Source organism: Camelus bactrianus, chromosome 4 (assembly GCF_048773025.1).
Source record: "Camelus bactrianus isolate YW-2024 breed Bactrian camel chromosome 4, ASM4877302v1, whole genome shotgun sequence".
NCBI lineage: Eukaryota > Metazoa > Chordata > Mammalia > Artiodactyla > Camelidae > Camelus > Camelus bactrianus.
The window spans coordinates 83,476,643-83,490,049 of NC_133542.1; the positions used below are offsets into that span (position 1 = coordinate 83,476,643).

Sequence of the window (13,407 nt, forward strand, 5' to 3'; positions counted from 1 at the left end):
TGAGATGAAGATTAAAGGTAATAGAACATGTAAATCACTTAGCACCAAACAATCACTCACTAAATACTAGCCGGTGTTACTATCATGTCTCTCCTATTAGGTTTTCTGCTCCTTGATGGCATGTATAAGTTTTCACCTACTTCTGCCTGTCTCTCCTCTCCCATCCCTAATCTCTGAATTAGTAATTGCCATGGGGAGGGTACCCTTATTAACCTGGTAATTTATTTCTAGAAATGACAAGCTGAGTGGCAATAGTCTTGATTCCAGCGTATATCATAAAACATTTTGGTAAGAAGGAATCACATTTAAGTAGTTTATTTGATTAGATTCTGTGCAGTCAAGGATTAACTCAGCAGGTCTGGGTTGCCCAAAGCCTACATATTCCAAACAAAGGTTTGGCCCTTGACTGGCTTCTGGGAGATAACCTCTAAGCCCTTGGAATACCCTTATAAGCCTGATAAGAATGGCTTGATTTGCCTGGAGTCTTGGGCTACGCTAGGAAGTTTATGCCAACAATGTGATTTACGATGGGGGCTTTTGGCCACTTGGTATCAATTTCATCTCTGGAGGGGCTGAGGCCTGAGTACCTAAGGTCAGTCACTTGATGCTCCATGCTATATGACTGACCCCCAGTAAAAACCTTGGATCCAAGGCTCAGGTAAGCTTCCTGATTACCAGAACTTCATGTTCATTGTCACACGTTGTTATAGTGTTAAGGTGTAATTAAGCAATGTCCGTAGACACCATTCAGAAAAGTCAACTGGAAATGTATGTGGTCTCTCCTGGACTCAGCCCTATGTGCTTTTTACCTTTGCTGACTTTGATTTGCATCCTTTCACTGTAATAAACCATACCATGAGTTTAACAGCTCTTCCTTTTTCAATGAAAATTTTTATTAATTATTTTTCATGAATTTTCTCCAGCTTTATTGAGGTGTAATTCATGAATAAAAAAATGTGTGAAAAATGTTGGTGTTCAACTGTTTTGATAGTCATATTGATCAATAAATAGTCACCTCAATCAAGCTATTTAACATGTCCATCACCTCATACAATTGCCATTTTCTTCCTTTCTTTCTTTCCTTTTCTTTTTCCTTTCTTTCTTTCTCTCTATCTCTCTCTTTCTTTCTTTCTTTCTTTCTTTCTTTTTCTTTTACTTTCTTTCTTTGTGATGAGAATACTTAAGCTCAAACTTCTTAGCAAATTTCAAGAATACAATACAGTACTGATAACCACAGTCACACTGCTGTAGGCATTAGGTCTTCAGAACTCATCTTGCATAACTGAAATTTTATACTCCTTGACAAAGATATCCCATTTTCCCATCCCCCAAGTCCATAGAAACCACCATTCTACTCACTTGTTCTAGGAGTTTGGCTATTTTAGATTCCACATATAAGTGAGATAATATAGTACTTGTCTTTCTGTGTTTGGCTTGTTTCACTTAGCATAATGCCCTCTAGGCTCACCCACATTGTCACAAATGATCATATTTACATCTTTTAAAATGATGAATAAAATACAATTGCATAGACATATACATGTATATAACACATTTGTTTAAACAGTCATCTGAAGATGAATGTTTAGGTTGTTTCTATATCTTGCCTATTGTGAACAATGCTTCAATAAACATGAGAGTACAAATATCTCTTTTAGTTTCTGATTTTATTTCTTTTTCATATATACCCAGAAGTGGGACTGCTGGATCATACAGTAGCTCTATTTTTTTTTTTTTTTGGAGGGAAACTCTATACTGTTTTCCACATTGTACCAATTTACATTCTCACCAGCAGTGTCTAGTGTTCACTTTTCTCCACATTCTTGCAACACTTGTTATTTTTTTGTCTTTTCTATAACAGCCATTCTAACAAGTTTGAGGTGATATCTCATTGTGGTTTTTATTTGTATTTCCTTGATGTTTAGTGAAATTGAGCATCTTTTCATATACCTGTTGGTCATTTCAGGTTTTTTTTTCTCTTAAGTTGCATGAGCTTTTTATATATTCTGGATATTAACTCCTTATTGAATATATAATTTGAAAATATTTTCTCCCATTCAGTAGATAGCTTTCTCACTTCGTTGATTATGTCCTTTGCTGTGCAAAAGCTTCTTATGCAATCTCACTTGTCTAATTTTCCTTTGTAGCCTGTGCTTTTTTGGTATCATATAACAAAAAATATTTGTCTGGATTTTCCCCTACGTTTTCTTTCAGTAGTTTTACAGTTTTAGGTCTTACGTTTGAGACTTTCATCCGTTTCGAATTGATTTTTATGAACAGTGTAAGACAAGGGTCCAATTTCATGGTTTGCATGTGGATATCCAGTTTTCCAAATACCATAACACATGTGTCTTTCAGTGAGGGCCATTACTTTCCTACAGCCTTGGATGTTGAATTAAATTGTGTGGAATTCCAGCTTTTTGACTTTGATTAGTGCAGAATTAATTAAAAGGTAAGAATAAGGGTCTATTTAATTCTTATGGTGTAACTGTCAATATAATGCAATCAACAATACATCTCCTAAAAATTGCTTTTATGGCTCTCCAAATCAAGGGCCCAGACTTCACAGTGCCATCATCCAACATTACTTACATTGTTATATTTTTGGCAATGCACTTTAACTGGGATTGGCACAAACTGGTATGTATGTGGAGGATAATCAATAAAGGTAACAGGTTCATCCTGGCATTTAAAACAAATGGAATTGAACATTTTTGTGTAGATATAGAAGGCAAAACCAGAATCAAAGCATGGCTGAAATAGGCAAGCAGTTTGGGGTTTAATAAAAGGACACAATTCCAAAAAATAACAGCCATCCATAAATAGATTGGGTCTATTTAACATATCCTCTTCCCTGGCTATATTTAAGAACAGGGTAGATGACAACTGGCCAACCTCAGGCCGGTTGTCGCCTATCCCGTTGGGGGAATTTCCTACTCTCAATTTAAGGCCGGTGGCTTCTAAAATCCTGTCAGTTTCCTAGTGCTGACTAAAGAGTCTTCAGTCAAGGCCAAGTAGCAGTAAAGTCCCTGACAGAAGGGGCAGTCTAGGTAGACTACTTGAGCTCAGGAAAAGAACTTCTGTGTTTTTTCAGGAAAAACTGATTCTGGACACCAGTATGCTTTGGGAAGCAATGTCTGATCAGTGAGTGTAAATGAAGCTGTAACTCAGTACACCAAGTGCTGTTGACTTGTGTCCTCTCAAAATTTATATGTTGAAGCTCTAATCATCAAAGTGGAGATTTGGGAGGTAATTAGGTTTGGACAAGGTCACTAGGGCAGAGATCTTCTTGATGGGATTAGTGCCCTTATAAGATACACCAAAGAGCTTGCTCTCTTTTTCTCTCACGTGAGGACACAGTGAGGTGGCCATGTGCAAGCTAGGAAGATCTCATCAGAATCTGACCTGCTGACACCCCAAGCTCAGACTTCCAGCCTCCGAAACGGTAAGAAATAAATTCCTGTTGTTTAAGCCATCCAGTCTATGGTATTTTGTTATGGCTGCCTGAGCTAGGGACACTAGTGCAAGGCATGGGAGGGACCTAAGCCGGTGGATATACAGTCTACCTGAGTCTCTTTAATAAGGAGGAAGACTTATGTTCTTCAGAGTTTCAAAGTGTTTATCGTCTTTGAAGGAAGCATTGAATGCTCAAATATCTAACAGGAAAAAATACTCTGACTATATTTGTACCCCTAATTTGTGGAGCAGGTCCTGTCTGTTGCGTTAACTCTTTAATTAGCCAAGTTGCTTTCCTTTTATAGTTTAGGTTGGCGTCTGCAAGACAGTATGTGGTATCCTGCCAGTAATTACAACACTATTTATGGAGTCACGATTAGTATTAGCAGATTTCTGTACATCAGCTACTTATCTTATCCTAAGAGGATCAGAGGCTTTGAGTAATCTGTTCATATTCACCATGTTGGTACCATCAAGCAGTTCTGGACTGGAACAAAGACCTGGTATTTTCTAAGACTGCCCTTCCCATGAATCCCACCGTCCAGGTAAGCTCTCCATCAACTTCTTTTTAGATTTTGGAAAAGGAACAGAATATTGTAATTATAGTGCGTATGTCACTTCTTCGGTACGGTATTCCAGACCTGGGAGCTCTGTTTCTGTGTCAGAAAGTGCCCATCTCTACAGCTGTTGAGAGCAACAGGAAAAAGTTGTTTGGCGATTTGGTGCCGAACCAAGACGAAAAGTGCCATACAGGAACCCTCCCCACCTGAGCCTCCCAGACTCGGCTTTTCTCAGGAAAAAGAAATACGATTGGCGGCCCCGGGAGATGACGCACTTCCGGCGCGCTGCGAAGACCGGAGCCAAGACTGTCGAGACGTGTAGGTGGGGCCTTAGGTGAGCGGGCGCTGCGGGAGGATTTGGGCGCAGGCGCCGAGCTTGAGGCTGGAGCTGAGATCCGGGGCAGGGCTGGCTGCCCCGCGCCGGCCTGTGGGGAAGCGGGGGCGGGGCCGGCGCGAGGCCTCCTGACTGCCCTGGGCCGCAAGTGCTGCGGCGGGCAGCTGAGGAGTTGGCCTCCGTGCGCCGGCTGCGGCTGGTGGCCTCTGCCGCTGCGCTCCTCGGCTCGCTTCCTCTACGGTTCCGGCCACGACTGCCCTCGCAGCCCTTGGCGTCGCCACTGGCGCCGCCGCCTTCCCAGCAGGCCGCTTTGGGCCGCGGAGCCCATGAGAGCGCGGGCCCCCCCGCCGCAGTTGCGGCGTCGCTGCAGTCCCGGAGCGCCCCGAGCCGGCGCGGGCATGGCCGTGGCATGAATGCCGAGCCGCCGCCGGAGCCTGAGGAGAAGGCGGCCTTGGAGCCCGAGGCGGGAGCCATGCCGGAGAAGCGCGCGGGCGCGCGGGCCACGGGCGGTAGCTCGGTGAGCGCGGGCACGGAGCCCGAGCGCGTTGCTCAGCCCGGAGCCCGGGGTCCGGGGAGGCTGGGCGGGGTCGCGGCAGGAGTCCGGGAACGCTCAGCGCGGGGGTGGGTCCTCGTCCCCTGGGGGAACCGTCCTCTCGGGCTCCGAGAGGGGCTCTGGCTCTCGGAAAGCCTGTGCTTTCCCGAGTCAGCCAGCTGAATTCCTCACTGCTAGGCTTTCCCAGCGCTGCTCGTAGCTAGACAGAAATTTAGGCGACTTGGTTATTGTTTCAAAAGACGCCCGACATGGGCCCGGGAATATAACTCATTTGGCTCTTTCAGAATTCTCCGTACGTGTTACGGTCCTACTTTGATGGTGCACTTTCTGGCTTGAGCTTACTTAGAGGATGTATGGAGAGCCTTCAGAGCCGGCCTTAGGCCCTGGACCGGGAAGTTGGCGTCGGAGGCTGAGCAGCGCCTCCCTGTCCCTTCCCGGTTCTCTAGGCGGTCGCACAAGCGGTTGGTGACCAGGAAGATGGTATCAGAGGAAGCTGCCGATCCTAGGGCCCGGCTGAGGAGCATGTTCAGGCTAGTGTCTTTCCAATTTCATGTGATACTCAGATGACTTCCGAAACACTGGTTTAATCGGCGGAACAGGCTTTGCCAGAGGCGCTTTGGTTTTCGACGGTGAAACTAAGCATAGAGTCTGTCATTTCTTAAAAGACCTTTTTCTTTGGTGGGGGTAGGTCTATTGGGACAGGAAGTATAGAAACATTACAATAAGTAGAGGCTAATGCCAAGGAGACTTTTTTCAAAGGAAAATAGAAATTATAGGAAAGTTAAATACATGCAGTCGGCCTCAGATTTTTAGCTTATGTATTTTAGTTTGCTTTTAAAGAATGCTAAATGATGTTGAAGGCTCCTCCTTGCCCAAGTGACTTCTTATTTGGGGGGAAAATTAGAGGGTCCTCATTTCAAAGATAGAATTTCTCGGAAGTTTTTGTTTTTTGGCTTTTTTTTTTTTTTTTTTTTTTTTGGTAGAGGGAGGGAATTTCTATAGAACTGGTTTTTCTCCTTTTATTTTTGATTACATAAAAAGTGGACTTATCATTTTCTTGCCTCCTAAACCAAACCCAGCTACCAGCTCCTTCTCCTGTCTTTGAATTGATAGACCGTAATTGTAATTACTAACCAGTGGCCATCCTCGTAACGTCCTTCGTCCTTTCCCATACCCTCATGGCGATACATTAGTAAGTCTAGCTAAGTTTACAGGTAAAGATTTTAGGTTTTTAATCTTTTCTGCATTCCTTTGGTTCAATTCCTCAGCATTTGTAACCTAGATTTTGACTCTCTCGATACTCCTACTTACTTTGCCATCAGATTGCTCTCCACAGTGTTGATTAGTAGGATCTAACATGTAAATATGATCATTACTGTGGTCCTACGTATTTTCCTTGGTCCCCCTTTCTTAATAATCTAGCAGGTTGAAGCATTATAACATGATTAGGTGAGCATGCTTGGAATCCCAGTTACCACCTTTTATTACCTGTATAACTTTGGGCAAGTTACATAACCTCTCCAAATTAATAATAGTGTTTGTCTTAGAGGATTGTGAGGGTTGCTACAACCTGGCACCTAGTAAGTCCCAAATAAATATTACCTGTTACTATTTCTCAGTATTTTTGGCATGCATGGTTGGTCAGAATGTGTAGGTGATCCCTGTCTGATAAAAGCATTCAGTTCTTTCCCATTTACTAATCGATTCAGGAACTAGACTCCCAACCTAAAAATTAAACTTGCTAATTTTATGTGTCTAGAGCAGAAACTTTTGAGGGATGTTTACTTAAAGAAACTGAGACAGTTTATTCCCTGATTCCTTTTCCTGTGAGTCCTGATGCTAATTTGGGCACAAGTAGGTGCCTGTTCAGTCTTTCCTTGTCTCTGAGGGTGCACCTAGTCAAGTATTGATAAATTGCAGTGGATACTGACAGTGAGTTTTCTTGGTGCTTGCTCTGTTTAGTGAGATGACTAGCATGGGCAGGTAGCAGGGTTCAGCCACTGATACTTTTTGAAATGTGGGTTGGCAGGAAAATCAGTGAGTGCCTTTAACCATATTTATGTTCATGTCATATGCCAGTACCCCCAAATTATGCATCTTTACTATTTTAGTTTCTTTCAAGCATTGCTTTCAGGTGCTACATTCTTCAGCCCCCGTGATTTGACTTCATTTTAATGCGTAGAAATTTCCTTACGGCTTGATTTTAGCATATTCATGGCTTCAGGTTCTTAATGCTACTAGTAATCACAGTCAGCTGACAACTTTTTTGTACCTTGTTTGGCAAAGATATATTGACTTGAATAATAGAAGGGAGTCGAATATTCCAAGAGATCATTGCATTGCAGAAAAGGGAGGTGTGTGTAGCAAACAAGTTCTTGTTTTATTGTCCTCTCTTTGCTCTATCCTTCCCTAATTGTGGGTGTACATACACCTTGAAATGATGTGTCAGAATTATTTGCATTATCATTGAATGCACATTTTCCATAATCAGGCAAAAGAAAAGTCCTGTTGGAGTCATTTACCTTTGAGCATCTGGTAAGAATTAAGGATTTGCTGCAAAGAAAACAAAACCAAATTTAGCATACTATGTTTTTCAGAATGTTCATGGACTCCAAAAAGCCAAAACCTGGATACCAGTTAAGATTCCTAACATGGGGCCTCTCAATATCAATACCATTCTGGTGACATTTGATGTCTATTTAGCTGATTTTTTCTCAGACTGTTTCAGAGGGGTCCCTATAAAGGCTAATTCTGATTTATAAGAACAAGAATATTATATATTAATATAGACAAAATGGAAATATTACTGATGAGCAGCTTCTGTTACCCAAAAAAGGCTTAAATGACTAGGTGTATTTTATTTGTAAAAAGGTGAAAGAGGACCTAGGGCCATTTTAGGGGAAGTTTTTTTTATTATAGCTTTCACTTCTTAACACCGTTAGGAATCAGTATGATCATTTCAGTAATAAAATAGTGCTGGGACATTGGCACAACCAAACTCTGTCAAGTAAATTATAGCAGGTAAAAGGAGAAACGAAAAGCATTTGTGAGCAGTTGATCTGTTCAGTTTATAAAAGTGAGTGCATTGTGCTGTTTCGTGTTTAGTACTGTGCACATCTCTGGTCAGCTTTCTCTCATTAAGCCTAGCCTTTGTCAAAACACAGCCTTGTTGCTGTTGTATTGTCCTTAGGTCCGGTATAGAAAGCTTTTTTTAGATCTTGCTTCTTCGAATATCTTGAGCATCTTTTCCCAGTTTTTCTTACTAGATTCAGTCTCTGAAGGCAAGGGACTATAGCTGTGTGTCTTTTAATCTGAAATAGTCCTTTAGCAGTTGATCAATAAATGTATGTTAATATAGAAGTTAATCATTCAGTCTGGTTTAAACCAGGGCTGTGCTTATTGATGAAATTAGCTTGTTGCTTTTATGTCTCCTTTGGTTGGCCTTATAAAACAAATTGGAGAGTTCCGTTTTATTTAAAGAGTTTGTGTAGGATTGATAATACAATTCTAGAACTTTATATTTCTTGGCTTTTGTGGTTTAATGTAGCTCTAGAATAATTTTGATTTTCTCCTGATTTTGGCTTTTTCTGTCAGTTTTAGTAAGTTGTGTTTTGCTAGAAATTTGTCTGTTTCATCTAAAATTTCAAATCAATTGTCTTAAAGCTGTTCCTGACAGCCTCTTAGGCTCTTTTTAACTACTATAGCTTCTTTTGTCTATTTTAAAAAAAAATTGTTGATATTGGTAATTTATACCTTATCTTTAAAAAAATTAATTTTCTAGGGTCTTCTGGATTAATATTCACACATTTTCAAGTGACAATAATATCATGTCTTATTTCTGTGTATCTATATTATATGAACCAGAATATCGAGGAAAATGTTCAGTAGTAATGGTAAAAGTGCCCAGTGTTCTCTGTGTGACAGGAATATAAATTTTCCCCACTGCTAAGGATGATGTTAGCTTTTCTTGTATGAGAGAAACATACTTCATTACACTATGGAAATACATCTTTTTATTCCTAATTCTCTTTCTTGCCTGTGTTCTCTCTCTGCTTTCCCCCTTCTTTCGCCTTCCTTCCTTTGCTCCCTTCCTCCTTCTAGTTCAGTGTCTCATAGAACCTTCACAAATGATTTATGGAATCTGAGGTGTGCCCTGGAGAAAGAGGTTGTGGCATAGCAAGGGCACTGATCTATGAAAATTGGGAGAGAAATACCGGTAATCAACTATAATAACAGTTTTCAGCCCTGCAAAAACATAACATCTGTGAAGTTGGGTCAACTTCCTGCCTAGATGCCTGACTTTTTTCTATGTAGCTTTGTATTTACTTGTCTTTTGAAAATAGCTTCATTGGAATACAAAAACTGTGTATGTTTATAGTGTACAGATTTGTGTTTTGATGTGTGTACTCTTGTGAAATCATTACCACAACCAGGATAGTGAACATATCCCTCACCCTGTAAGGCTTCCTTGTGCCCGTCTGTGCTGCCTCTCTCCACCCCCACCTCTGGAGGCAAGCATTTATATGCTTCCTGTTACTATGTGTTAGTTTTTGTTTTCTAAAGTTTTGTATCAATGGACTCATACAGAATATATTGTTTTTCTGTTTGGCCTTTTTCAACTTAGATAAATTATTTTGAGATTTATTCATGTTGCTATTATATAAATCAGTAGTTGCATTCTTTTTTATTGCTCAGTAGTGTTCAGTCATATGTACATAAATACAATGTACCATATATATGTGCATATATACAATTTACATATATACAGTTGAAGGTATGGGTACTGGTACAGTTTATCCCTTAATCGCTTGGTGAACTTTTGGTTTCTCACCATTTTTTCTTATTACAAATAAAGCTGCTACGAGCATTCATGAACCAGTCTTTGAATGGAATATACTTTCTTTTCTTTTCCACTCCTAAGCCAGTTTTTGTTATTACAAATAAAGCTGCTGTGAGCATTCATGAACCAGTCTTTGAATGGAATATACTTTCTTTTCTTTTCCACTCCTAAGTATTTAGTAGATTTAGTGTAAAGCAAATACTTAGGTGTGCAATGGTTGGATCATATGGTAGATGTATTGTTTAACTTCTTAAGAAACTACCAAACTTCTTAAACCTTTAAAAATTCAATTTTAAATTTCACATTGCCACTAGCACTATGAGAGTTCCAGTTCATCTACATCCTTGTCAACACTTGGTCAGTTATTTTTATCCCTTCTAACAGATCTTTAGTGGTATCTCACTGTACTTTTTTTTTTTTAACCTCACTTTGGCTAATTATGTTCAACGTATTTCCATAAGCTTACTTGCCATCTGTATATCCTCTTGATGAAGTGTCCATTCAAGTCTTTTGTCTATTTATTTGTTGTTGTTGGATTGTTTATAATTGAGTTTTAAGAATTCTTTGTATATTTGGGTTGCAAGTCTTTAATCAGATATTTGTTTGCAAATATTTTCTTCTGAGCAGTTTTTATTTTGATAAAATTTAACTTTATGAATATGTTCTTTCATGGATTATGGTTTTGGTTTCATATCTAAGAAATCCTAACTCAGTGTCACAAGGATTTCCTTCTGTATTTTTAGAATTTTTTTTTTATTTTACAATTGTGTTTATAACTCATTTTGAATTAATTTTTTATGTGGTACAAAGCATGGGTAGGAATTCTTTTCTTGTGTATGATAACCAATTGTTATCACATACGTCATCTGCTGAGAAGACTTACTCACTAAATTGCCTTTGCACCTTTGTCAAAATTCAGTTATCCATATATGTGTCAGTCTATTGTGGATTCTCTGTTCTGTTTCATTGATCTATTTATCTTTACATCAACACCACTCAGTTTCTATTACTGGAGATTCACAGTAAAATTTGAAACAAGTAGAGTTTGTCCTTCAACCTTGTTCTTCTCTTTTAAAATTGTTTTGACTATTCTGGGTCTGTTACATTTTGGAATTACACAATCAGCTTGTCAGTTTCTGCAAAAAAAATCTGCTAGTATTTTCATTGGGAGTATATTGATCCTGAAGATCAGTTTAGAAAGAATTGTAAACAATATTGAGTCTTCTGATCCATAGATGAGATATCTCTTTATTTTACACCTTTAATTTCTTTCAGCTGTGCTTAATTTTCAACAGTGTTTTTTGCATCATTTGTCACATTATCCCAAATATCATATCTTTTTGGTGCTATTAAACATGTAATGTAAATGTAATATAAATGTACATTCTTAAGAAATTTTAAATTCACAACTGTTTGTTGCCAAAATATAGAAATACAGTTGATTTAAGAAAAAATTTTAATTGTAATATATGTAACAATATTTACAATTGAATTATTTTAAGTGTGCAGTTCACTAGTGTTAAGTATATTCACAGTGTTGTGCAGCCAATTTCCAGAACTTTTTCATCTTCTAAAACTGAAACTCTATATTCATTCAATAGCAACTCCCCATTTATCCCAGCCCCTGATAATCACCAGTCTGCCTTCAGTTTCTGAATATTGACTACTTTGGGTACCTCGTATAAGTGGAATCACTTATCTTTTTGTGTCTGGCTTATTTCACTTAGTATAATGTCCTCAAGACATGTTGTCTTCAAGATTGTTGATGTATGGCGTGTGTCAGGGTTTTCTTCAAGACTGGATAATATTCCATTTCCTGTATATGCCACATTTAATTTCTCCCTTTACCTGTTGATGAGCACTTGGGTTGCTGCTATCTTGTGGCTATTATAAATAATGCCACTGTGAACAGGAGTGTACAGACCCCACTTTGAATTCTTTTGCATGTCTACCCAGAAGTGAAATTGCTGAATCATTGGATAATTCTGTTTTTAATTTTTTAAGGAACCACTAAACTGTTTCCCATGGTGGCTGCACCATGTTACATTCCCACCAACAATGCACCAGGGTTATAGTTTCTCTATATCCTCCTCAACACTTGTTATTTTTTGTTTTGTTTTTGTTTTGAATAGTAGCCATGCTGATGGGTGTGAGGTGATACCTCATTTTGATTTTGCATTTTCCTGATGATTAGTGTATGTTGAGTATTTTGTCATATGCTTATTGGCCATTTGTATATTTTCTTTGGAGAAATGTATATTCAAGTCCCTTGCCCACTTTAAAATCGGATTATTTGAATTGACTCCTTACCATATACATGCTTTGCAAATATTTTCTCCATAAGTTGCTTATCCCTCTGTTGATTGTGTCCATTGATGCACAAGTTTTAAATTTTCATGAAGTCCAATTTATCTGCTTTTGTTGCCTGTGTTTTTTGGTGTCATATCCAAGAAATCATTGTCAAATCTGATGTCATGAAGCTTTTTCTCTATGTTGTCTTTTTTGTTTTTAGAGATATGACAAAAGTTGTATTTAGCCCGATTCAATACCTGGTTAGCAACATTCCTTATATTCAAGACCTATTTAATTCAGTAACTGTATATAATAAAATACGTCTGGCATTCAACAACAACAAAACGAGGCATGCTAAAAGACAATCAAAATAATACAGTTTGATGAAACAATTTAAGTATTAGGACAAGACATATTTAGAATTACTAGATGCAGAGTTTAAAATAACTATGATTAATCATTGAAAGATCTAATGGAAAAAACAGACTTTGTGTTAAACCAGATAAGTTCTATCATCAGAGAGAGGAAAACTTTGCTATTGGCAAAAGCAGCAGCTCCACTGGCCACCAGTTCTATCATGTGACTGGATGTATAGCCTAGAGTTGTTGGTCAGCCATCTCAAAGAGTCTAAATAAATTGGCCTTTTTGCTCAAACTCTCTGGGGCGGATTCTGTTTCTTATGAATATAATTAACACATTTTAACACTTGGTATTTTTAAATGAAGACATTCAAAGTAATTTGTTGCTTTTCTTTTCACATTATATTTTAACCTTTTAAAAATGTGTCTTTCACAGTATTGTATCTTTTAAGTTGAAGTGTAGTTGATGTACAATATTGTATGTTATAGGCATACAATATAGTGATTCACACTTTTTAAAGGTTATACTCCATTTATAGTTATTATAAAATACAGGCTATATTGCCCACGTTGTACAATACAGCCCTGTGGCTTATTTTATACCCGATAGTTTGTACCTCTTAATCCTCCACCTCACCCCTCCCCCTTCCTTCTCCCTACTGGTAATCACTAGTTCCTTCTTTATATCTCTGTCTGTTTCTTTTCCATTATATTCACTAGTTTGTTATATTTTTTAGATTCCACATGTGTGTGATCTCTTAGAGTATTTGTCTTTTCCTGAGTGACTTATTGCATTTACTATATTGTCCTCCCAAGTCCATCCATGCTGTACACCAGAACATTTTAAATCAACTGTATTTCGATTAAAAAGCAACCAACCAACCAACCAACCCATTTAAAATACAGGAAAAAGAACTGAACAGACATTTTTCCAAAAGAGGAAATGCAGATGGCCGACAGGAACATGGAAAGTTGCTCAACATCACTAATACCAGGGAAATGCAAATGAGGTA

The 13,407-nt window shown here is 38.6% G+C and overlaps 1 protein-coding gene across 3 annotated transcripts in view; it reads left to right on the top strand.

Moving 5' to 3' along the window:
• The first annotated feature begins 4,086 nt into the window (after positions 1-4,086).
• Positions 4,087-13,407, top strand: part of MFSD14B (major facilitator superfamily domain containing 14B) — a 67,517-nt gene continuing 58,196 nt past the window's right edge. The window contains exon 1 of one of the 3 annotated variants that reach the window (XM_074362986.1): positions 4,087-4,350. Coding sequence is in view for 1 of the 3 variants with exons in the window: in XM_074362985.1 (XP_074219086.1) it covers positions 4,760-4,867 (108 nt within the window). In the remaining 2 variants the exon portion in view is untranslated. The other 2 variants (XM_074362985.1, XM_074362987.1) reach the window with 2 other exon arrangements.